General features: G+C 30.2%; 2 protein-coding genes across 8 annotated transcripts; both read right to left on the bottom strand.

Moving 5' to 3' along the window:
- Window positions 1-4,999: 4,999 nt before the first annotated feature.
- LOC103495871 (transcription factor MYB60) lies at window positions 5,000-7,073 on the bottom strand. The gene is made up of 3 exons (XM_008457549.3): window positions 6,828-7,073; window positions 6,581-6,710; window positions 5,000-5,989 (listed from the first exon to the last, which is right to left on the bottom strand). The coding sequence occupies exons 1-3, from the start codon at window positions 6,958-6,960 to the stop codon at window positions 5,200-5,202; spliced, it is 1,053 nt and encodes a 350-aa protein (XP_008455771.1). The 5' UTR covers window positions 6,961-7,073; the 3' UTR covers window positions 5,000-5,199.
- A 3,046-nt stretch (window positions 7,074-10,119) lies between these two features.
- LOC103495869 (F-box protein SKIP24) lies at window positions 10,120-14,249 on the bottom strand. Of its 7 annotated transcripts, XR_007823332.1 has the most exons (7): window positions 13,885-14,240; window positions 13,598-13,771; window positions 12,999-13,176; window positions 12,783-12,920; window positions 11,533-11,915; window positions 11,265-11,374; window positions 10,120-10,681 (listed from the first exon to the last, which is right to left on the bottom strand). XR_007823332.1 is itself a non-coding variant. In XM_008457548.3 (5 exons), exons 1-5 carry the CDS (start codon window positions 14,109-14,111, stop codon window positions 10,670-10,672), a joined length of 729 nt encoding a protein of 242 aa, XP_008455770.1. In that variant the 5' UTR covers window positions 14,112-14,242; the 3' UTR covers window positions 10,120-10,669. The 7 variants fall into 7 exon arrangements, 3 of the variants coding, with proteins under 3 accessions (XP_008455770.1, XP_050945356.1, XP_050945355.1); XR_007823334.1 differs by having other exon boundaries at window positions 10,120-11,374; window positions 11,533-11,966; window positions 13,885-14,241; XR_007823331.1 differs by having other exon boundaries at window positions 10,120-11,406.
- Between the last annotated feature and the right edge of the window lie 8,765 nt (window positions 14,250-23,014).

Genomic DNA, 23,014 nt, shown 5'->3' with positions numbered 1-23,014 from the left:
CATATATCAATAAAGTGCGTACACTTTTCTTATTAGTGAATATTCAATTAATAGTCAATCATAAGAATTTCAAAATTAAATGTGTGTCACTTGAAGCAATCTTATATTTGGATAATCTCATAGAAAACATGTGAGAATTTTAAATATAAAAAATAGCTAAATGATGTATGCTCAACTGACATAAAAATCAGAAATATCAATCCATATAAAGGGTTTGATTCTTCTACTCATGTATTGTCAAAGAAGAAAAATTATATACCTATATATTAAGTTAATTTTCATAAATATAACAAACCAAAATATTTACGGTTCGTGTAACAAAGCTCATGAAGTTAGTTATTTTTTAAATATTCCAAGTTTTTCCTTCCGTCTTTCTTCTCCTATTCATTACGATTTCTTTCTATCATCTTTCTTCTTTTCCTCTTCTTTTTCTTCCGCTGCAATTTCTTTTCATCGTCTTTATTCTTTTCCTCTTCTTTTTTTTTCGCTACGATATCCTTCCATCGTCTTTCTTCTTTTTCTTTTCTTTTTTTGCGTCATTTAATCTTTCCATCGTCTTTCTTCTTTTCCGCTTTTTTTTACGTCGTTTAATATTTCCATCGTCTTCTTCTTTTTCTCTTCTTCTTTTATGTCTTTAATCTTTCCATCGTCTTTCTACTTTTCTTCTTCTTTTTTTACGTAATTTAAATTTGGATAGCCAAGTCTAAACGATCGTGTACAAAAAATAGCAAGATTTAAAAGATTGGGTATAACGAATCTTGAAAAAAATCTTTTAGATTGGAGTAGCCAAATGTAAACGATCATGTAAAAAAATAAACGATCGGGTAAATATAATAAATGATCGTATAAAGAAATAAATGATCGTGTAAAAAGGTATAAATGATCGTGTACCAAAAGAATTAAAAAAAAATCGTTTAGAATCGTGTACCAAAAGAATCTTGAAAAAATTCGTTTAGCCAAATCTAGATGATCGTGTAACCAAATTAAACGATCATGTAAATCGTTTCAATTTATGTAGCTAAATCTAAACGATCAAATCTAGATGATCGCGTACCAAACGATAGTCAAATCTAAACGATCGTGTACCCAATATATTACGCACGTTGTTGACGGCGTGGTTGATGGGACATTTTTGATATTTTCTATTGTAAGCCTGTAGCATTTTTTCGTTTTTAAAATTATTCTATACAGCGTAAATATTTTGTCATTTTGTTATATTTTTTAAAAAACCCCTATATATTATTGAAATTAAGGCAAAAAGACTTTGTACTACCTTCGTTTTAAACTTTCATGTAAACAATTGAATCTTAAACTTACTTTTATATATTGTTGTTCCTTTCTTTTCAAGCTTTCATTTAATTTACACCTAATTAATGACCTCTCTTTTTCTTGTGCATTTTAATGATCAAATGAATAATGGCATCTTTTCAATAGTAACTTATTAATTATTTTGAGTTCTACTTTAAAAAACTTCATTATTTTGAATTAATTTTAAATAATAATAGCATTTTTTTTTTGAGGTCTAGCATTTTCTTATTAAATGTAATTAAATGAAATACGTCTTTGCTTTCTTTTTATGTATTATTCATTGTTTTTCTTAAGTTCATTGATATTGTTTGATATGTAATTGTTCAATATTATTTTTCATAATTTGTGAATTAATGTACCCTGTCCATACTTGATGAATAATATTGCATTATTTCCTCTTACTTAAAGAACCGTTATTTTTAAAATAATTTTAATTTATATTATATCAATTTGTATAAGAATAAGGTAATTAGAATTAAGTGGATAGTAATCTTTTAAAAAAGAAATTAAGCGTAGCTGTCAATTCAACCACAATTCAATAGATTAAACATCAATTATATCATTTTAAGGATTTATTGTTCTATCACCATCCGGCTATTGCTGAAATTAGTAAAAAAAAATGGTATAGTTCATACAAATTAAGAGTAGACAATTTAAAAGACAATACATATTGTTGGACTAAAAATATATACGTTCTCAACATGGGACATATCAAAGTGATTATTATGATATTACTTCTTTTGTAATCGAATTATACAAGGTGTAAAAGTATTTGAAAGAATCTCTTAATTATTCATTCTCTTGCCCAATACAAAAAGAGAAAAAAATAAGGTCTAATTTCCAATATTAAATATTTATAGATTTGTTTACTATTAAGTGATGAGAAGAGAATTTGCGAACATTTTTTAAATCAAGTATATCAATGAAATACATTATGTATATCCTAATATATATATATATATATATATATATAAGGAGGAATGAAAAAAAAAAAAGAGATTAAATAAGAATATGGCTAAATTAAAAGAAAGGAAATGGAAGTCGATGTGATTGGTCAAAGCGAAGAGAAAGAGTATTTATCAAATTTTTTATTTTTAAAAAAAAAATGTCAAATAGTATATTCAAAATACAATACTAATAGTATGGATATTTGTATACTAATAACATTAAATATAAAAATGGGTAAAAGTAAAAAGGGAAGAAGCAAATGGGGGCAAAGGGCAAAAATGGAGAAGAGATGGATTTTGAGTATTGAGAGACACCGAAAGTTGAAGAAAAAAGATCACAAGTTTCTTTCTTTCTCTCTTTTTTCCTTCTCATAGATTTACCGAAACAAGAACGATTTGTGGGCAACCCATTTTTCCTTTGCAAGATTTTCGTGACATTTCTACTTTTTTTTTTTTTTTTTTTTCATATACATATGCCCAATAAGTAATTATAATTAATAATATTCTCTTTATTTTCGTTACTTTCTAATATAACAAAAATTAACTAAAATATGTACAAGTATATCAAAATGTATATCACTAATAGATATACCGATAGACATCAGTAGACTACTATCATCTATCACTTATAAGCACTAATAGACGTTGATATATATATATATCTATCATTGTCTTATCTATCATCGATAGACTACGAAATTTTGCTATATTTGAAGACATTTTCAATAATTTTGTCACTTGAAAATAATTTCTCTTTACCATTTTAGTTCAAGTACTTTCAATGAAATTTTTTAAAAAGAAGCTTAAGGGTAAATATTAACGTTTTTACTATAGATTTTGGAAACATATAATTTTGTATCCCGATAAATTCTTTATATAAAAACTATTTCTTTCTAGATACTAAATTTAAGGTTTATCAAATATAAAACAATTAACCAAGAATAAAAGAAACCAAAGTATGGTAAGAAGTATGAGAGAGAGTGGTTTAATTTATTTTTGTTACTCTCTATCTCTCTCTTAGTTGTATGCATAAAGGAGAGAAAAGAGAAGAGGTGCCAAATGCATGTTATTGTAATAAATAGACTTCAATGTTTTCAATACTCTTTTAGTTCAATTAAAACTTTAGTAACTTTTAATTTTGTGTCCTATCACAATCATAAATAAATAAAAATATTTAATCTACTAGACATATATTAAATTTTATGTTCAATAACATAATTAATTCTATAAATTTCTCAAATCTTTTAAAATATCAAATAAATTATATAATTTATTTAAAAATATATTAAAGATTTGTTTTAAAGTTTAAAGGCAAAATACAAGTATAAAAATTAAAATGACATAAACACATAAACATATTTTTAAAATTTTATAAACCAAACAAATAGAAACGTCTAAGGATTAATAATCGTATAGTTTGAAACATATATGTATATATATTTTTCCTGCTTTTATTTTTTATTTTTAAAAATTACAATTATTAAATTTTCCTACTTTGTAATTTTTGTTGAACTCTAAAAACTAGTGTATTTAGGTTTAAGAGTATATATTTCTCAAAAGTATATATACAATAAGGTAATGAAATTAAAAGGAAAGATCTAAGAACATAGTGAAATTGAAAAAATAAACAAAAAACCAAAGAAAAAGTTAATTAACCAAGTAGGGCCCTAGGGTTGTTGGTATTTTCAAGAGATTGATTTCATTTCAATATGGTTTGAGAGGAGAAAAAGAGGTTATAAAGTCATGTGTTCTAAAGATTTTGTTTATTATTTTTTTATAAGTCTAATTTATATCTATTATTATCACTATACATTATTATTTTCTTTAATGATTTGATACAAGAATATAAACTTTCATATGTTACATTGAAAAGCTATGAAATTATTCTTTTTTGTTAAAAAAATCTAAACATTATTGTGATGCATTAATCATTTATTTTGACAATTTGGCATGCACAATTAATTAGGTAACATATTGTTTTTAATTTTAAGATCGATCTCTTTTTTCTTTCTTTTTTTTCTTTTCTCAATTAACTCATAGATATAGAGATTTCCCTAAAAAAAAAAATTAATAATTAAGGTTTTTAATTGTAAGTTAAAGTTGGAAGTCAAAATTTTGTAGTACAACAAATGTTTAAATTGTATATAGAGAGATGAATTTGAAAAGATTCTTAAGTTCATACTAATAAATAAAATTAAAAAAAAAATTGATTCAACCTTTCTGTGAGGGAAAAATTTTAAATAATTGATTAATATAAACTAAAAATTGAAAAACCTACTTGTATTGAAAAAACGAATAAAGTTGTGTTTAGTCTCGATTATATTATATATATCCATCTATTATATGCAACCCAACTGTGATGCATGTAACATTTTCTTTAATGGCCTATAATATGTTTAAAAATGGGATGCATGGGATTAGATGAAAATAGTGTGCGGCGTGTACATGAAATATAATTATAGATCAACTACTAATTTAAATTAATAATTACTAATTTGATTATTATACAAACTCAATCCTTTTAGTCAAATACCTAAACTAAATTTATGAAACTTAGCTAACATGATATATTAGATATTTACCTATTCTAATTAAATTAATCATTTCAATTCTCCCAAGTAATATATACAATCTCAATTCAAATATAAGAATGGAAGAAAGAAATAAACCTTATAATTAATATATATGATCATCAAAGTAATTAATTACTATATACAATTAATTATATCAAAGGGTTGTGAGAATTTTCATTCAACACTAATTGAGCTTAAGAAATTTGAGAAATCTAAAAAATATTACATTTTAGTGAGAGAGAAAAGAAACTCTCTCTATCTCTCTCTCTTTCTACATTTGATCTCTCATTGAAGTCAAACCCTAAAATTGAGAAGAAAAAAAAAGTTTCAATTTAAAAAAAAAAAAAAATTAAAACAAAGAAACAAAGTTGTTAGAACATTGGTGACAATGACATCATCTCCTCTACTTGAACAACAGTGTCATCAAGCAGCCATTTCTCAAGAAATGACAATGGAGGATTATTGTTATTATTATTGTTGTTGTTAATATTATTTTCACTTCTATTTTGCTTAATTATATTATCATTTTCGCAATTTTCAAAACTATTCTTCTTGATCTTCATCATCTTACCAACATCAAAATTACTAGACTTCTCCCAACAACCTCCCACATTGTGATCATCATTGTTCAAGTTCTCCGGCGATACTACCATGGACGACTCGATCTCCTTCCCGAGCGCTAGCCTGTCGCCGGCATCTTCCTCGGTTTTCGGTTCTAACCCTTGGATGGAAACCATGGAAGAATCTCCATTATCATGATTTTGTTTCTCATGGAAATGGATTAGTATATTCTCATTGTCGTCGTTTCTCTTTGGAGAAGATCTCATCCATCCTTCGAGTAGGCGTGAGATGTTCTCGGCACTCGAGTAATAAGTTGAGGAGGAGGAGGAGGCAGTGGAGGATCGATTGGGGCCGAAACAGGAGGCAGCTGAAGAGGAGGAGGCGGAATCGAAATCGAAAGTCCTCTTGGAAGAATCATTACTGAAGAAACCCTTTGAGAAAAAATCAGAGGTTGGTGAGTGATTGGAAGACTTGGAAGTGTAAGGAGAATGGTTGTTATCTTCAAATGCAGATTTGAGCTTCTTCTTCAAGTGAGTGTTCCAATAATTTTTTATATCATTATCTGTCCTTTGTGGAAGATACGAAGCTATTGCAGCCCATCTGTAATGAATTTCCCACAAAAATTTGTCCAACAATATGAACAAATTATTAAAATTAAATTCATCGTCGTAACATATAATTGATACTTTAAATCATTTTTTTTTAATTAAAATCATCATATCAAAACAACCAAACTAAATTAACCTTGTATTTTTCAACATCTCAAATATTATTTGCTCCAAAAATTCCAAATAAAAAGACTATATAGTTAGGTAGTAACTATTTGTTTTTTTTTTTTTTTTTAAATCAAACCTATAAAGTAAATACCTACTTTACCTTCAAATTTTTTTGTGTTGTTATTTACTTTTCTTTTTAATAATTGGTTTAAAAAACTAAGTCTAAGTTTTTTTTTTTTTTTTTTTTAAGATAGATAATAATACAATTCGCAGTAAAAAAAACAAAAAGAAAAACAAGTTTTAATTTTAAAAAACAAAATGATTATGAGATGAACTTAAAATTTTCCTAACACAAATCTGGAAAGAACAATTTCTTCTTCTTCTTCTTCTTCTTCTTCTTCTTCTTCTTCTTCTTTCTTTGGTAAGAAGTGAGAGAAAGAGAGAGAGAGAGAGAGAGATTGATGAAGATAATTACTTGTTACCCAATAAAGCTTGCAAATGGATGATCATTCCTTCCTCATGAGGAGTAAAGTTACCTCTCTTGATTCCAGGTCTAAGATAATTGGTCCATCTGAGCCTACAACTTTTGCTGCATCTAAGGAGACCTAGGACGAACATATAATAATAAAAGAAAAATTAAACTTACCATAAACCATTCAAGAAACAAAACTAGACGGTAGACGTAGATCGTGAAAACGGGATAAGAGAGAGAGAAGAAATACCAGTGTTGGTAGGAACAGATCTCCAATTACCAGGGCCATGTTGTTGAATGTAAGAGACAAGAAGGATGTCCTCTTCCGGAGTCCATGGCCCTTTCTTTATCCCCACTTTATCACAGCATGGAGGTCTTCCCATGCTCTTCTCTCTCTCTCTAAAACTTGTAAATTGAGACTCCAAAACTCATATTATTATTGTTGTTTGTTTTGTTATATAAAGACTAGAGAGAGACTTTTCTCTTTCTTTCTCTCTCTCCAAATAGTGTTGTCGCCATGTGATTGCTTAAATACAGATCGATCATGACTTAACTCAGATGTGTGCCAAACCCTTTTTCATTTTCTTTTTAATGTTAAATTACAAGTTTAGTACGTGTCGGAGAAGAAACTATGTTTCTGTTTTTAACTATTATGGGTTGGTCCAATAATAAATATGAACATCAAAAGTTTGAAGATTATAAATTCAATCTATATGTGATGGAAATCATCTGCTTAGGATTTAAATTTGTTTTAGTATGAATTATATAGAGAAATTTTTATAAATATAATAAATAAGTAAAATATTTATGACCGTGTAACAAAATGTAGCCTATGAAGTTGGTCGATTCTTTTAAATATTTCAAATTTGGCATTCTCTTTTATCATCTTTTTTTCTCTACTTTCATTTTTTTTATATTTTCTTCCTTTTTTTTCTAAACTATTATTTGGTTGAACATAAAAGATCACTTTTTTTTTTCAAGTTGTTCAAGATAGTGTAGTAAATAAAGATCTTGAAAAAAAGTCTAAATTTGGGTCTCTAAATCTTTAAAATCTAAATGATCTTATACCAAAAACATCTTGAGAAAAATTTGTTTAGATTTGGGCTATCCAAATTTAAATGATCAATTCTCAAGGATGCAAAGAATCTTGAAAAAAATTGTTTAGATTTGGTTATCCAAATATGTACCAAATCTAAATGATTGTGTAACCAAATTAAAACTAACCAAATTAGACCACGATCAAATCTAAACAATCGTGTATAAATTATATTAGGTGCATTATTGCCCGAACATTTTTTGTATTTTCTATTATGGGCCGATGAGATTTTTCTATTTTCAAAAATTGTTCTATATAGCGTAAATATTTTGTCATTTTATTATATTTTTTTAAAAGACCCTAATCATGTATGTATAGGGTTTGTGTGGGTTGAGCTTTAATTATTTTGATCTTACTCCATGTTTTAATAAAATCTCATGTATTTTTCTTAGTATGTTATTGTATTGAATACATCTAATGTATATATTATTTTTACTTTTCATATGAAAAATACTTAAGTAGATATTGAGCGTATGCACCAAATTGTCAATCAAAATTTTCCATGAGGTAAAATCTTCTTCTTCTTCTTCTTCTTCTTCTTTTTTTTTTATAAAATATTTTAATTATTTGTTTAATATAAGTGGTGAGAAGAAAATACACAAAAATGAATGTAATTTGAGATGCATCTAAGTGGTATTACCCTAATAATACTTTAACATTTGAAAGGGTAAAAAGGTACATTTTACATAAAGGGTTAGTTTTCTTTAAGAAAATAGTTTAGCCAATAATAATCTTACATGTAACATTAACTTTTGTATTACGATAGAATATTTAAAGCTAACAACATAATTGGAAAAGATGTATTTTTTCTTTTTAGTAAGAAACAAATGTTGGATTAAAAGAAGAAAAGAAAAGGAAAGTAAAAAAATGATAATTTCAACATAATAAAATGATTCCAATACAATCCATATACATAAATGATGGAATACATAAAAATTTGTACAATATACATATTTGATCCTCATTTAGTTTTTTTTTACCAACATTTAGAGATAAAAGATTCAAATTCATAACCTTTAATCGAGAGTTAATGTTGATAATACGGTTTAACTAATCGAATTATATGCTCAAGTTAACCGGTGATTTAGTTAATAAGGTAAGGAGGATTGAGAGCTGAAAATGAAGTTTGTCAGACTAAAGGATTTTATAATTAATATCACAATCCTTTCCCTTTCTTAAATTGATTTCTCTTCCCATTGGGACCTCATATTTAATTCAGCTTCACTAAGATGTCAAACTGCAAAATGGGATTAAGACTCTTCCCTTTAATTAGGAAAATGAAAATATCAATATCTAAATGTTACAATTTACGAGATATTTAACGCCTTGAGCTGATTATGAGTTATAGTAGTTTGTGTTTAGAGTTCCAACTATTTCAATTAGATTATATAGTAAAATACGAGTTATAATAATTGAGAACTTTAATTATTATAATAGGCTCCACTTCATCTAACATAGATAAATTGAGGATCTGAAAATGATTTTTTTTTTTTACCATACTAAGAAAAAGTTGAAACAAAATAAAATTAGAACCACATTAATTTCCAAGTCACCTCTTTTAGAACAAAATATATGTAACCCATTTGTGTGTGTACATTATCTCATCACCCTTTTATCTAATATTTGGGTGATCTTTTGGTTTATGTAAGATAGGATTTTGTTTAGTCCTATATTTTCTTTTAACATTCTATTAAACAGCCTGAAATGAATGAAGGCAAGAAATAAAATAGTTTTTTGAAACAAACCCTAAATCTATTACTTAATCCTTTGGTTTAATTTGAAATTTAGTTTACCTATTTTCAATAAATATTAAATAATTATCAAGGGTTAGCTTTTATTTTCTAGTTTTTGTTACAAAATAAAATTACCCTGTAAATAGCATTCCCTTCACTAAATTTTCAAAATTTGTGGCATCTTCTCTCACATGATAATTATATATATATATAGTAATTATTATTATTATTATTATTTAACCATCTTCCAAAAATAAAAAAACAAAAAACAAAAAACTTTGTAATCTAAATTAAGATTTATCAAACTAAAATTAGACAATTAAAAAGTAGGGGTGTAATCAATTCGGTTCAACTCGATTTATGATTTTCACCTTGAATAGGAACTAAAAATTAAATTTGTATTAAACAGAATATCTAAAGAATAAAATTGGTTTTGAAAAATTTATTAGAATAGGTGTAGTACATACAATTCGCATTATATGCACAACACAATAACTTCACATCTATGTTCATAAAAGAACATACAATACTAAGTATGTAAAATACACACCGACACCAGTGTACGCTAAGAATCAACAAGTCTGGTTCAAATTTAAAAAAGAAATTAAAAAAAAAAAAAAAAAAAAGTATACAGAGTTACAAAATGAAAAATAAAAAAAGAGAATCAAATCGAGTTAGTTTTAAAAGATTTGTTCTTTTCCAACCCAAGTAAATTGATTTTGTTGCAAGAAAGGTTATTTATTTGCCTCTACCCAAAAGTGCATTGAACAAGTACTTTTCAGCTTGATGGGAATAGGCAAGAAATTTTTTTGTTCTATCTACATTCGTGAATATGATATCCATTAGTTTGACCTCTAACCCGTTGGAACTCTAATAATTGTGGGGATCTCTCTCCACCACCATAGCATGCTTTGATTTAAACCAAGATGCAATCCTCTCAAGCTGTTGGCTTGTTTGCATGTTTATTACAATCACCCATACCACCTCTCAACATATATCTGAGTGATATGTTGTTCATTTCTTCTCACAACCTCAGCAATGTTAGTCCCTATTGGAGTCAGACCAAAAACAGTCTTTGCATTCAGTGGCTGTTGTGCCAAACATTGAGGGAATAGAAGTATAATGTTCTTGAGAGCCTCCCACATGCACATCTGCCCCAAGTGCTCATCGTCATTCGATGCCATGTCCCGTGGAGTCGGTCGATCCTCTTTCCAAACACAAATGACAAATCATCCTAATGAGGGAAGGCCTTCTTTCCTAGTCTCATACGGAACACTACATGTCCAAACAGATATATTAGTATCAATTATAGTTTAATATAATTTGATATGAATTAATTTGTAATCTTGGCCTCTTACTCTCGCACATGCACCAAGTACATCCTCCATTCATAATGATATTCCAACATGAAATTGGAACATTCATGCAACCCATAAACGATACTCTTTCATATAAATGAAACTTACAAAAATGAATCGGGAAAAAAAAAACAGATCCAAGCAAACACAAATGAAGACAAAAATAGAGTAAAAGATGAGCGAAAACAAAGAAACATATCGGAGAAAATTTTCTCGAGGAAGAAATGAAGAAATTCATGCAGCAAAAATACAGATTGAACATGTATGACCCATCATCGACTAATTTTGAAAGGATAGAACAAAGCTTTAGAAGTTGTCTCAGCCCACCAAGATTCAAGCACTAGCTGTCCCCAACCAAGCTATTCCTTTGTTCTTTTAACTCAAATACAAAAGACACAAGAACCAATGGCAAGGAAGCTACAGTAGATGAGGGAATAAGAAAGATAGCACCAAGAGACTGATTTGAGTACAGGTGTGGGTGGTAGATTTGAACCACAAACCTCTTGATCTTTAGGCATACATGATGTCAACTGAGCTAAGCTCTTTCTTGAGAGAAGAGTGATTTTTTTGAGTTTCCTTGAGGCAGCTGAGGAGGCTAAGGGTCTCAGATCTAAAAAGAGTAGAGTATTTAGAGATATGAATCTGGAAAACACACAAACAAACAGATCTAACTTGTAATGGTGAAGAAAAAATGACCAATTTGAAGAAAATAGACGAGATAATCTGCGTGAGAGGGAGAGAAGAGAAATGAAGAGTGAAGGGGAGTACCTTGATGAACATGGGAACTTCAACAGTTAATTAGTGTTGTAGTCCTGACTTGGGTTTAATTTGCCATAAGTTTCTTTATCTGTAGACCAAATTGGGAGTTGACGTATTTCCTTGGGCCAAAGAAGCCCTTATTGACGATCTTCCAACTGATTGATAAAATTCCCCATTTGACTAAAATGTAAAACTCCGTATGATGTTTGACATAACAGGTCCATCTTATTTTTACTCTGCACCCAGTGCAGAACACTTTGGTGGTTACGCTCATCTCAACTGGAATACATAACTGTTCTTAGTAGTTCCGCAGCCTATATGTTGAGGTCAGGCTCATTCTTCAACAGGCAATGCTCCCCCAATCATGTACTGCGTAACTGTTTTACCTTGCTCTGATAAAATTTGGTAACCAAGTACATTTATCGTATCGGTTTGAGTTCTCACTTGGATTTTAAGCAAACATGCAACATAAACAGTACATATAAGGGGTGGGTACCAATATAGGCAAGAAAGGAGAATATATTATCTAAGTAGGGCTGGTGAAAGTTGAGGAATAAACAATATTGTGGTCATGAAGGTTGAAGAAATTTTAACCAGAAAATAAAATAACCAAAAGAAAACAAGCCGGTTAATGTGCGTGTGCCAACATTTGGTTATCTTTATGTATCAAATGAAAAAAGAGGTAAGCCACAATTTCCACAGTGAAGTAATAGAAAAGTAAGATAATTTTCTCTTCCAATTTATTTGAGGAAAAAAAAGGCAGAGTATATACATGTCTACAACTTAATCAATCAAGTATATAAAATAAAATATAGATCAAACCAAGATTCCAACCTAATTAGAAATCAATCACAAGAAGAAAACCTCCCCTCCCTTCAACCCACCCCCACCCTCTATATAAATGTTATTTATGGAGGTCAAGTTAAAAAAACATCAAGTTCAACACATCAGATAATCTACCAACGAACAGCGAGCATCAAACCATGGCCAGACTAGGAAAATATCTTCATAAGAAGTACGTAGCATCCTAATGAGTTTATTTGGTAAAACTGGGAGAAGTTCTAACATCATGAGAAAACAGTATTGATGGTTCGAAGAAGAAAAATGCTAATAGAGCACAGTGCACATCCACACCATTAGAATTCATGAATTCACGGGAAAGTCAGATTTCATAGCAACCAAACCATCATCAACATGACAAAATTATCAAAATTCACAATAAAAAAATTTGAAGCATAATCAACAAGCAAGAACCTTACGTTTATTGCATCCTTTGACCTCCTCTTGATGTGAGAATCATTATTACTGCTATTCATAGATTTATGATCCTTTAGAGGGTGATACTTCAATGAAGTTAACTCTTCTTTAGCTAATTCCAATCTCTTTTTTTCATCTTTCTGTGGGAAGCAGTATAAGAAATTAAAATAATAGTTCTTGACAGAAAGAAAAATAATGTTTCCACATTCAAAACTTACAAGTGCTTTTTGAAAAATAGCAATTTGTTGCTTACAAAGCTTGAGCTCCATATCTAGAGTCCGCAAACGAGAATCAACAGATACACTGCATTGTTCAACAATTTGCTTTTGCCTTGCCCTAATGACCTCAGGCTGCCAGACGTTCAAAGCTACTGTTGCTTCCCTGAGACGACCAAATCTAAAAATTCTGACTTCAAATTGAACTCAACATTTTAGCATTCACGTGAAGAGGTAAAAAGCTTCCAAACGAATCCATTGGGCTTTGTTGTCAACAAATAACTGAAGTACCACCCGACCTAGTAAAATGATCTTGCCAACCTAAGCATAGTTCAAACAGGTTTAGGCACATGCCTCGACCCAAAAGGTTAGAGATTCATGCGCCTCGACCCCAGATGTTGTTGAACTCAAAATTTAGTAAGAGGATCCTAGTGAATCTACAATGCTCAGAAAACTCAACGAAAACACAATTCCAATCAACAATTTTACAGATTGCAAGTAACCAAGTTGCACATGCACACATAACATATCACTGAAAGACCAAACGAGAAAATAAACAGAAAATATGACTGATGGATTTTGAATCAATTGCCGAGCACTACCTGACTGTGCGTAAATTAGACAATTCCGTCAAGGTCGTTGTGCATTTGCTGGTCTCCTCGATCAACCGTTCCTCTAATTGACCAACCCTCCTATAATGCTCAGCTATTTGACTTTCCTTTCTAAGAACAGCTCTCGTATGCGCCGCTTTCTTCCTATATCTATCTCTCTCCAACCTAACCAGAACAGAAGAAGAAGAAGAAGAAGAAGAAGAAGAAGAAGAAGAAGAAATATGAATTGAGAGATATTGGAAGAGAGAAATTCAGAGATAATGAATTCTTCCTTCTACCTGATTTTGTAAAGGGACTTTGAGGAGGAAGCGGAAGATGGAAAAGAAGACGAGGATGAAGGGTAATCGGAGGAAAGAAGATGAGACCAGAGAGAGTCATGGTCGGAGAGGCGGCGAAGTCGAGGAGAAGAGATGGAGACGCAACAAAGATCTTTATAAGTCAAAGCAGAGGTCTTTACACCAATTTGGAGAATTTGGCTCCATAGCTCATCTGGCAATTCAGACATTTTCGGATTTGCGAAGATGGAAATGAAGAGTGAAATAGCCCTACAAATTAGAATCCAATTCCAAACATCATCGGAGCAATCTTTATCATCAACGATAACTATAAGTATACCCTCCTTTTTCTTTTCGTTCTTTTATTTATTTATTTACATCTTTATTCCCCTAAATTATATATAGATATAAAAAAGGAAACTTATATAAATGCAAATAACAAGTCCATGCCAAATTACTTTTCAAAATTCCTTATTTGTCCTTAATCTTTTATAACGATCATCTGATTTTCTTCTTCTTCTCAATTTTTTCACGATCGTCGTTTTCAAGTTATTCATCTCGTCCTTTATATATCTTTTATCTTGATAATTCTGTACCTTTTTCGTAATTTTCGACAACATTCACTTTCATATCTATCATCTTCGATAACATTGTTTCTCTTCTTGTCATCTTGGACAATCAAGATCAATTATATTGCTCAGTTAATATCGTCTCAGTTATTTTGGTTTCGGTGAGTATTCTAAATATTGTTTTTTCTTTAAACTATTTTGTTGATTATAAAATTTCGTTCAGAATTATATATTTATTTAAACTATTACTGTAAGACATCCTGTATTTGGTTATGAAGATCGTTGAAGATTTTGATTACTGTTTACGTTGATTTAAGAATTTATATTTCAGTATGAATGTCGTTTAAGTTTTTTTGTTGTTTGTAAGAATTTAAGGTTTTTTGTTTCATTTTGAACTTTTAAGAATTACGGTAAGAACTGTGTATTTCATTATGAAGATCGATAGTTTGAAGTTTTTCAGGATAATTTTCATTGAATTACTTGATTGTTTACCTCTATCAACATGATCGTTTAACAATATACAGGAGATCGTTTTGTTATATGAACACGATCGTTCATCTTTATGAACACTAAAATTTTCACTATTTTGTATGATCAGCATCTTTAAATGATCATGTATCAAATTCAATACGATTGTTTAAACAATCAGTGTCTTTAAATGATCGTGTATCAAATTTAATACGATGGTTTAAACGATCGTATATCAAATTGAATATGATGGTTTAAACGATCAGTGTCTTTAAACGATCGTATATAGCTTATTCTATACGATGATTTAATTTATTATATATGATCATATATTGGTGTTAAACGATCGTTTAGTATTTATTAACTTCTTTGCACAATTGTTTAGTATTCTCTTATTACATCTAAATACTTAATTATATTTTCTTCTTTTCCAGATTAGAATGTTTATTCCTATTGTTGTTTTTTATGGAGATCAATGGAATGACTGTAATGTTTACGAGAATTACTCAGTGTCTGTTAACATATGAACAACTTGAATTGGATGAATCAGTAGAATTATCTGTTTTACTTGATTTTGGTTAAAGTAATGTTCAAACTGTGGTGCCGATAATGAAGGACAATGATGTTGTTTGGTATTTAGCTTTCGCTAAAGATGCAACTAGTAGACATCCATTAGTTGCCCATGTAACTGTTAATTGTTTGGGAACATCTTCTTCATCTAGTAGTGTACGAGAGAATGTTGATATGTCACTGAATATAGGTTTTTCTTTTTCTGTTCAAATGATGAAGTTATAAGAGACATCTCTTATTATTCTGATTTGAAGGAAAAAAGTTTATTTGAAAGTAAAGAAGTGCTTTCAAAGTGTTTTTGCATAATAGTAGTAAAAAACAACTTTCAATTTAGGACTACAGTATCAAATTTGAGGTCTCTTGAATTTAGATGTTTGCAAGAAGGTTGCAAATGGTATGTAAGGGCATCTCGTTATAAGAAGAGTGATTTGTGGATGCTACGAAAATACACTTCTAACCATGATTATTCATTGAGTACTGCCCAAAGTTCTCACATGCAAGCTTCTTCAACAGTAATTGACAATTGTTTGATAGATGATTTTAGATTTATGTCTATTGATCGTTCCATTCCTAAAGAGATTGTGCATAAGACTCATACAAATCTTGGAGTTAATATAAGTTACCAGAAAGCTTTGAGGGTAAAAGAACATATGGTAAAGATATTACATGGTGACATAGTTGAATCGAATGTCTTGATTCCAAGATTCTTTGATAAATTGCTTGAATCTAACCCAGGTATGATCAGTTTTATATATCAAATTTAAATTGATTTGCAGATAGATATGGATAGACTAATATCACAGTCTATCTAGATAGACCAATATTGACATCTTTCATTATTTTTTTTTTGTGCTGATAGAAATGTGTTTTTAATTATTATAAGTACATGCACTACTTTAGAAATGGATGATAGTGGTCATTTCAAGTTTTGTTTTATGACTTTTGGTGCAACAATTCAGGGGTAAAAATATTGTAGACCTATTATTTCTGTTGATGGGACATTTTTGAAGTGTAAGTTTGGTGGCATCCTATTAACAGCCTCATCACAAGATGGTAACAATCAAATCTTCCCTCTCGCTTTTGCCATTGTAGATTCTGAAAATGATGTATCATGGACATGGTTTTTTGAGAAGATACGAGGTAGTTTTTCAGAGCGGGCTAATTTAGTCATTGTTTCTGATAGGCATATTAGCATCTCCAAAGGAGTTTTAAGAGTGTTTCCTGATGTTGAGTATTGTGTGTGCACAACCATCTTTTAAGTAACTTGAAACTCCATTTTAAGGATCCACTACTTGATAAGTATTTCTTTAGCTATGCTTATGCCTACACTGTTGAAGAATTTGAGTACCACATGAGATGCATGGAGTCTATTTGTTCAAATATTAGAGATTATCTTAGTAGTGTTGGTTTTGAGAAGTGGTCTCGGACATATTCACATAGACGAAGGTATAGAATGATGACATCAAATTGTGCAGAAAGTGTAAATTTAGTGTTTAAAGATCTTAGGGAACTACCTGTGGTAATGATGCTTTGATCAATTAAGGATGTATTGCAAAAGTGGTTTTATGAATAAAGTAAAGCTGCTTCTACAATGAAGAGTCATTTGACTTCTTGGGCTGAGAACATTCTGCATTTAGAACATGAAAAGTTGAGAAGATTATGGGTAAGATTTTTTTTTTAATCTCGAACAGTTAGAGATAGATTGCTATCTTTGTCTATCCAATAGATAAAAATAGCAATTTATCTATTTCTGTCTCAGATAGGCACTGATAAATTGATATCTATATATATATATGATGTATACAGAGATTGAAATCTATTTGTTCTTATTTTATTAATTTTGCTTATTTGTGTTATTTATTAGGTTGATCCAATAAGTACAACTGAATACCAAGTAACAGATGGAAATCAATAATTTATTATGAAGTTAAACGTGAGATGTTGTACTTACTGAGTATGGGATGTTGAAGAAATTCCTTGTGCACATGCTCTTGTTGTTCTACGAATGCTTAATTTAGATACCTATTCTTATGTATCTGAGTTTTATTATAGAGAAACACTATCAACAACATACAATGGTTCTATTCAACCTGTTGGATCTCATTTTGATTAGATAGTTGTAGATTTTGTCATGAAAATATTACCTCCAGTCTTTAAAAATGTAGGCTGGAAGACCAAGAAAATAAAGAATTCCATCTGTTGGCGAATTTAGTAGTTCAACCAGATGTTTCAATTGGAATCGTAAAGGACATAATAGTAGGACTTGTAAGCAAGGCAAGGTTTTAACAATTAATGAAAATGCGTACTCTCTCTCTTTCATTATTATGTATACATGTTTGATATTAAATTTGATGGAGAGTTGATATCGTTTAAACATTAGATATATAAACGATCGCTTAATATTTTTTATGTGTATTTAGTTGATCGTTTAGACCTGACTAATCGATCGCTTTAAGATATATCCATGATTGCTTACATTAGTGTGATACATATAAACGATCGCTTAATATTCTTCACATGTACGTTTAGGAAATCGCTTAATATTCTTTTAGATATTAATGTGGTTTATATAAATGATCGCTTAATATTTTTTATGTGTATTAAGAAGACCGATAATATTTTTTTTATATGTATTAAGAAGATCGTTTAGACTTTACTAAACGATCGCTTAAAGATATATCCACGATGAGTATTTCTCTACACGAATGTTTTTATATTTTTATACAATTTTTTTTTGTGATATCTATCTAAATGAATACAAACATTCACTCAAAAGTACAAGAACCAAATATATATTTATTTACCAAAAATATTTATTTGCCCAAAGTTCATATTGTTGTCTAAACAGTTTCATGTTTTCTACAGTTAGACAATCATGGTCAGCATTTGTTACATTCAATAAATTTTGATCAGAAAATGCCACAATCTAATGAACGCCCTTTTTGTAATGTGGTATTCAATCTGACTACTAGCCAAGGGCTATATTTGAAACGTTTTGAATAAAGGTTCATTCCAATTGCAATTGCGAGTGAGGGGATGCATCGTGTAGGCATTTGAAGAGCTTCATCAACAAGTTTCTTCTCAACATAATTTGGCATTGAGTCGAACATGTAGATCTTGCATTTCCTCATATCAACTGCAATAGCAAACTAATGTTTTCTTATGTTGATGCAGCCAACCACGTAGTTGACATCTCCCCACCCTTGTTTATCTTGGAAATCACCAAGAGCTATATTGAAATAGTATTCCAAATCTTTTTCTGTCCATAGATTTAAGTGTGTTGTTGTGTCTGTCCATTCAGCTTTCTTATTGTCTGCTGTCAGCACATTAGTATCAAAAAGTCATTGTCAAACTATGCAGTGTGGTTTATTGATTTCAGTCTTGAAGAACAAGTAAAAAAATTTAGTCAAAATATAATTATGCAATTTAACTTATATGCAAAAAAAATTAAAGAAAAACAACTTACTATAAACGCAGAATCTATTACTCTGAAAGTATACTTGCAAAGTTGCTTGATATGCAACATTTTATTCTGCAAGTGGGACAATAGCAAATCCATGGTCTATAAAAAAATTAAGCAATCTTTTAGTGAATTGAAACGAGAGTATAAGCGATCGTTTAGAAAATACAAGTGATCGTTTACTTACTAAGCGATCGTGTAATATATATAAATGATCGTTTAGAAAATACAAGTGATCGTTTACAATGTTATTTTCCTTACTAAGCGATCGTGTAATATATATAAATAATCATTTGGTTAGATAAAGAATATTGTACTCGATCGTGTATTTTTATATATAAAATGAAATTTGGAAAGAGTACTTACGTCTTCTAGTATCCATGTGTTTTCTTCAAGCTTTTTGAAAAATTCTTTCTTTATGGTTGTGGAGACTACTTTCCTTTCTTCATGTGTTGGTTTTTTTTCTTTTATCTTTTTTACGATAAGTATGCCTTCCATAATTTTGGTTCCACTTGCCACATGGGATCTTATCTATCTACATCTCTGATTTTGACATCTAGGACAGGTATTGTAGGTTTTGATATGATCTCAGTAGATGTTATGGGTGGATTAACTTGTTGTTCAGTATAAAGTAGTAAATAATGAATGAAATGTTAACCTTTGGGTTTCCTCTTGATGTTCAGTATGTTGTTCTTCAGTATGTTGTTCTTCAACATATGGTTGGTTATTGTTGATCATATCTTCTCTATTATGATGATCATCATTGTCATTCTGATGAGTATAATCATTCCCTTGATTTTGATTTTGATTCCAATAAACAAATAAAAACGAAAATAAAATTAAAAGTAATGGATTATTAAACGATCGTGTATATAAAAGTAAACGATGATGTATCATATCTAAATGATGTTGGAATCTATGTCCTAGAACTCGTAGTTTGTAATCATACTCTATTCAATAAAATCGTTATTGAGAAATTGAATACTATAATCTTAAATCCAATAAACTAAGATCCCTAGGCTATTTTGAGTAAACTTGAACTTTATGTAGAGACATAAATATGGATTAAGTTCGAGTAAATAGCCTAAATAGTCTATAGTATATAAATAAGGGTTGGGCACCTTATTCAGAGATACTATGGATGCGACCCACTTTGTAGTTAATACAAACGATGTAATCCTGAATCGTTCATGTAGAGACATGAAAGTGGGGGCATCCTATGTAAAAGGTTTTACATAAGACAGAACTATGAAATAGTCACTTTTACGTTATAACGTCGTTTATTGTTTAAAACTAACTATCTCGATTACTGATGACCTAGGTAACTTAATCTTAATCCTGAGCTAAGTATGAACTCTTGTTCACACGAGATTATCCTTAGGTCTGCATAGATAAGGGCAACTCTTTAACGTTGGCCCAATAAGCCTCCCATTTCAGGGATAAGATCAGGTGGATAGTTGGGAACATAAGGTGCAAAATGGAATTCACTCTTACCCACTTTAGGGGTAGTAGATAGGTTGTTCCCTTAAAGACTGAATGCAAGTCTTGAACAAAGGGGCCCCACCCTCTCATTGGCTCGAGAGAGATTCGGTTTAAAGGTTGGACCTTAAACCAATTGAAACCAATTGTTCAATAGTAGATCAGTGGGACTTAAGGAACAAGATGCAGCCTCGGGGGTAAAACGATATTTTGACCCAGCCGAGGTTACGAACAACTTGTGAATGATTAACTTATAGATCATGGTTATATTAGATAGATAGAAATATATCTATAGTGAGGCAAGTGCAACTACAAGACTTTAGTGGAATGACTCGTTAGTTAACGAATGTTGATTAGCTTGGTCTAAAAGTGTTTAGCCAGTTAATCTTGGTTCTTTAAAGCCCATGATCTATAGGTCCATTAGGTTCCCCTACTGGCTCATACGAAATTTAACTTATAACAGTATGATGGAATGAGTCGAATTGTTTGAAATAAGATAGGAGAGAGAAACCAACAAGTATATGTGATACAACTATCAGTTTTTAGATTACTAATAGAGCTTTATGGTATTTAAATATTAAAGATATGAATGCGGATTCATACTCGAAAGCTAGGAAAAGATGGAAATAGTCAAAGTTGTGAAAAGTCAAAATGTTGACTTTTGACTTGGAAAAGTCAAACTTTAACCGACAATATATTCAAATGTGATTTGAATCTTGAGAAAATAAATGTGAATTTATGTTCAGAAGGTCAAAATTAGTCAAGACGGACAAAATTGTAAAAAGTCAAAATGTTGACTTTTTGGTTTGAAAAATCAAAGTTTGACTTTGACTAAATGACTATTTTACCCTTTGACTAAAGTTAGTGTGAAAATCCAATATTTTGTTGGATAAACCCACTAATTATAGTGGGCTAGGTGTTAGCAAACTATAATGACATTAAGCCCACTAATAGTTATTGGGTTATGTGTTGTTAGCTCATGTGTTTTATATGCACATGTAACCTTGCATGAAAAGCCTCTATAAATTGGGCTCTTAGGGCTTCAAGTCAAGGGGTTGACTTATTTTCTAAAGGAAAAAATTGAGCTGTTTTTTAAAAATAAATCTCAACTCATTTCCATAATTTTCCTTTTTATTCTCTCTCCCGTTTTCCTTCATCCAACGAGTCCCATAACCCGGTTCAAAGTCCGGAGGATAGTAGGTCAACCATAGTGGTGGTTTAAGCATCAATCGGAGCTTTCAAACGTAAGTTTTTCTTAAAAACCTTTTATTTAATCTTATTTCGGTTTAAGGTCTTTTTGTTAATTAATTGCAATTAGAGTAATTATCTGATCCTGTTTCCGTTGAATTTGTATGCTTTTCTTTCAAACGACTGTGTAACTTTGATAAACGATTGTTGAAATATGATAGGCGATTGGATATTTTAGTTAAACGATCGTTTATTTAAACAACTGAAAACAAATTTTACTTGGACCAATCTCTCTAGCATCTGCTTCATTTCAGACAGCTTCAATGACTACTTTCTGATTGTGTCATCTATCCTATAGACTATAGAAGTCAGTGTGGATAAATCCTTACGAACTTATTTTATTTCATTCTTCAATTTTTTGTAGGATTTCGAATGACTTTGTTGTTCTTTGTCATTAGACTTCTTTGGTCTGCGACATTTCTTATTGGTGATTGGATGCATTTTATACTGGTCAGCCATTGTTTGACTTTGTTTCCTTCATGGTGATAGTTGTGGAGATAAGTCTGATTGCTCAAATGATTGGTTGTTCATTGCATGATCAGAAGTATTGGTATCACTGTTGTTAATATCTGGAATGGATTCATCCTCCTCCATTTCTATGTTATCATCACCTCGAATTCGACTCTCCATGAAAGCTTTCTCTTGGATTGATAGCTTCAGTTTAGGTTTAACAACAGTCTGTAATGTTACAATCAAAGAATTGTTAATATAAACGATCATTTATAAAATAATATGATACTACATTTGGTATTGAATATAAACGATATTGGATTAAGCTAAATGATTGTATATGTTAAAATGTAAACGATCGTATAATTGTATTAAACGATCGCTGACAAGTTTGACTTACATTTGTTTTATCGAATATGTTCTTCTGCAGGATTTTGTAAGATGGAGCTTGTGTACAATTCCATCTCAATATGCTAGGGATTGATCCCTTATTGTTTTTTATGGCCAGGTGCTTACTTGTAGTTGAAAGTAATTCATAAGCCCACACCTAAAACATTTAAATAAATATGTTAAACTTTGATGTTTAATTTGCATTTAATTAAAGTGCATAAACAAATAAAATCACCTGAGAAGCAAGCACGTAGCCTTTGATGTTGTAGTATGTCACTGCTTTGGAACCTTTTGTCTTCTTTAGCTCGTATGCTTCTTTTTTTCCTTGTAGACTTGTCTTTAAACTGTTGAGCAGACGAGTGTAAAAGAAAGTTGACCAATCAAAGCTCTTAAATACTTCATCATCATCAACTCTTCCCAAAATATCCATGTCAAACTGTGTTTTCTTATCCTTCCCGACCATCACAGTTTCTATAAAGATGGCCAAGGCGACCTTCAC

This window comes from Cucumis melo, chromosome 8 (genome assembly GCF_025177605.1).
Source record: "Cucumis melo cultivar AY chromosome 8, USDA_Cmelo_AY_1.0, whole genome shotgun sequence".
In the NCBI taxonomy this organism is placed as follows: Eukaryota; Viridiplantae; Streptophyta; class Magnoliopsida; order Cucurbitales; family Cucurbitaceae; genus Cucumis; species Cucumis melo.
The sequence above is the reverse complement of the archived record's forward strand: the minus strand, read 5'-3'. Positions and strand labels throughout refer to the sequence as shown.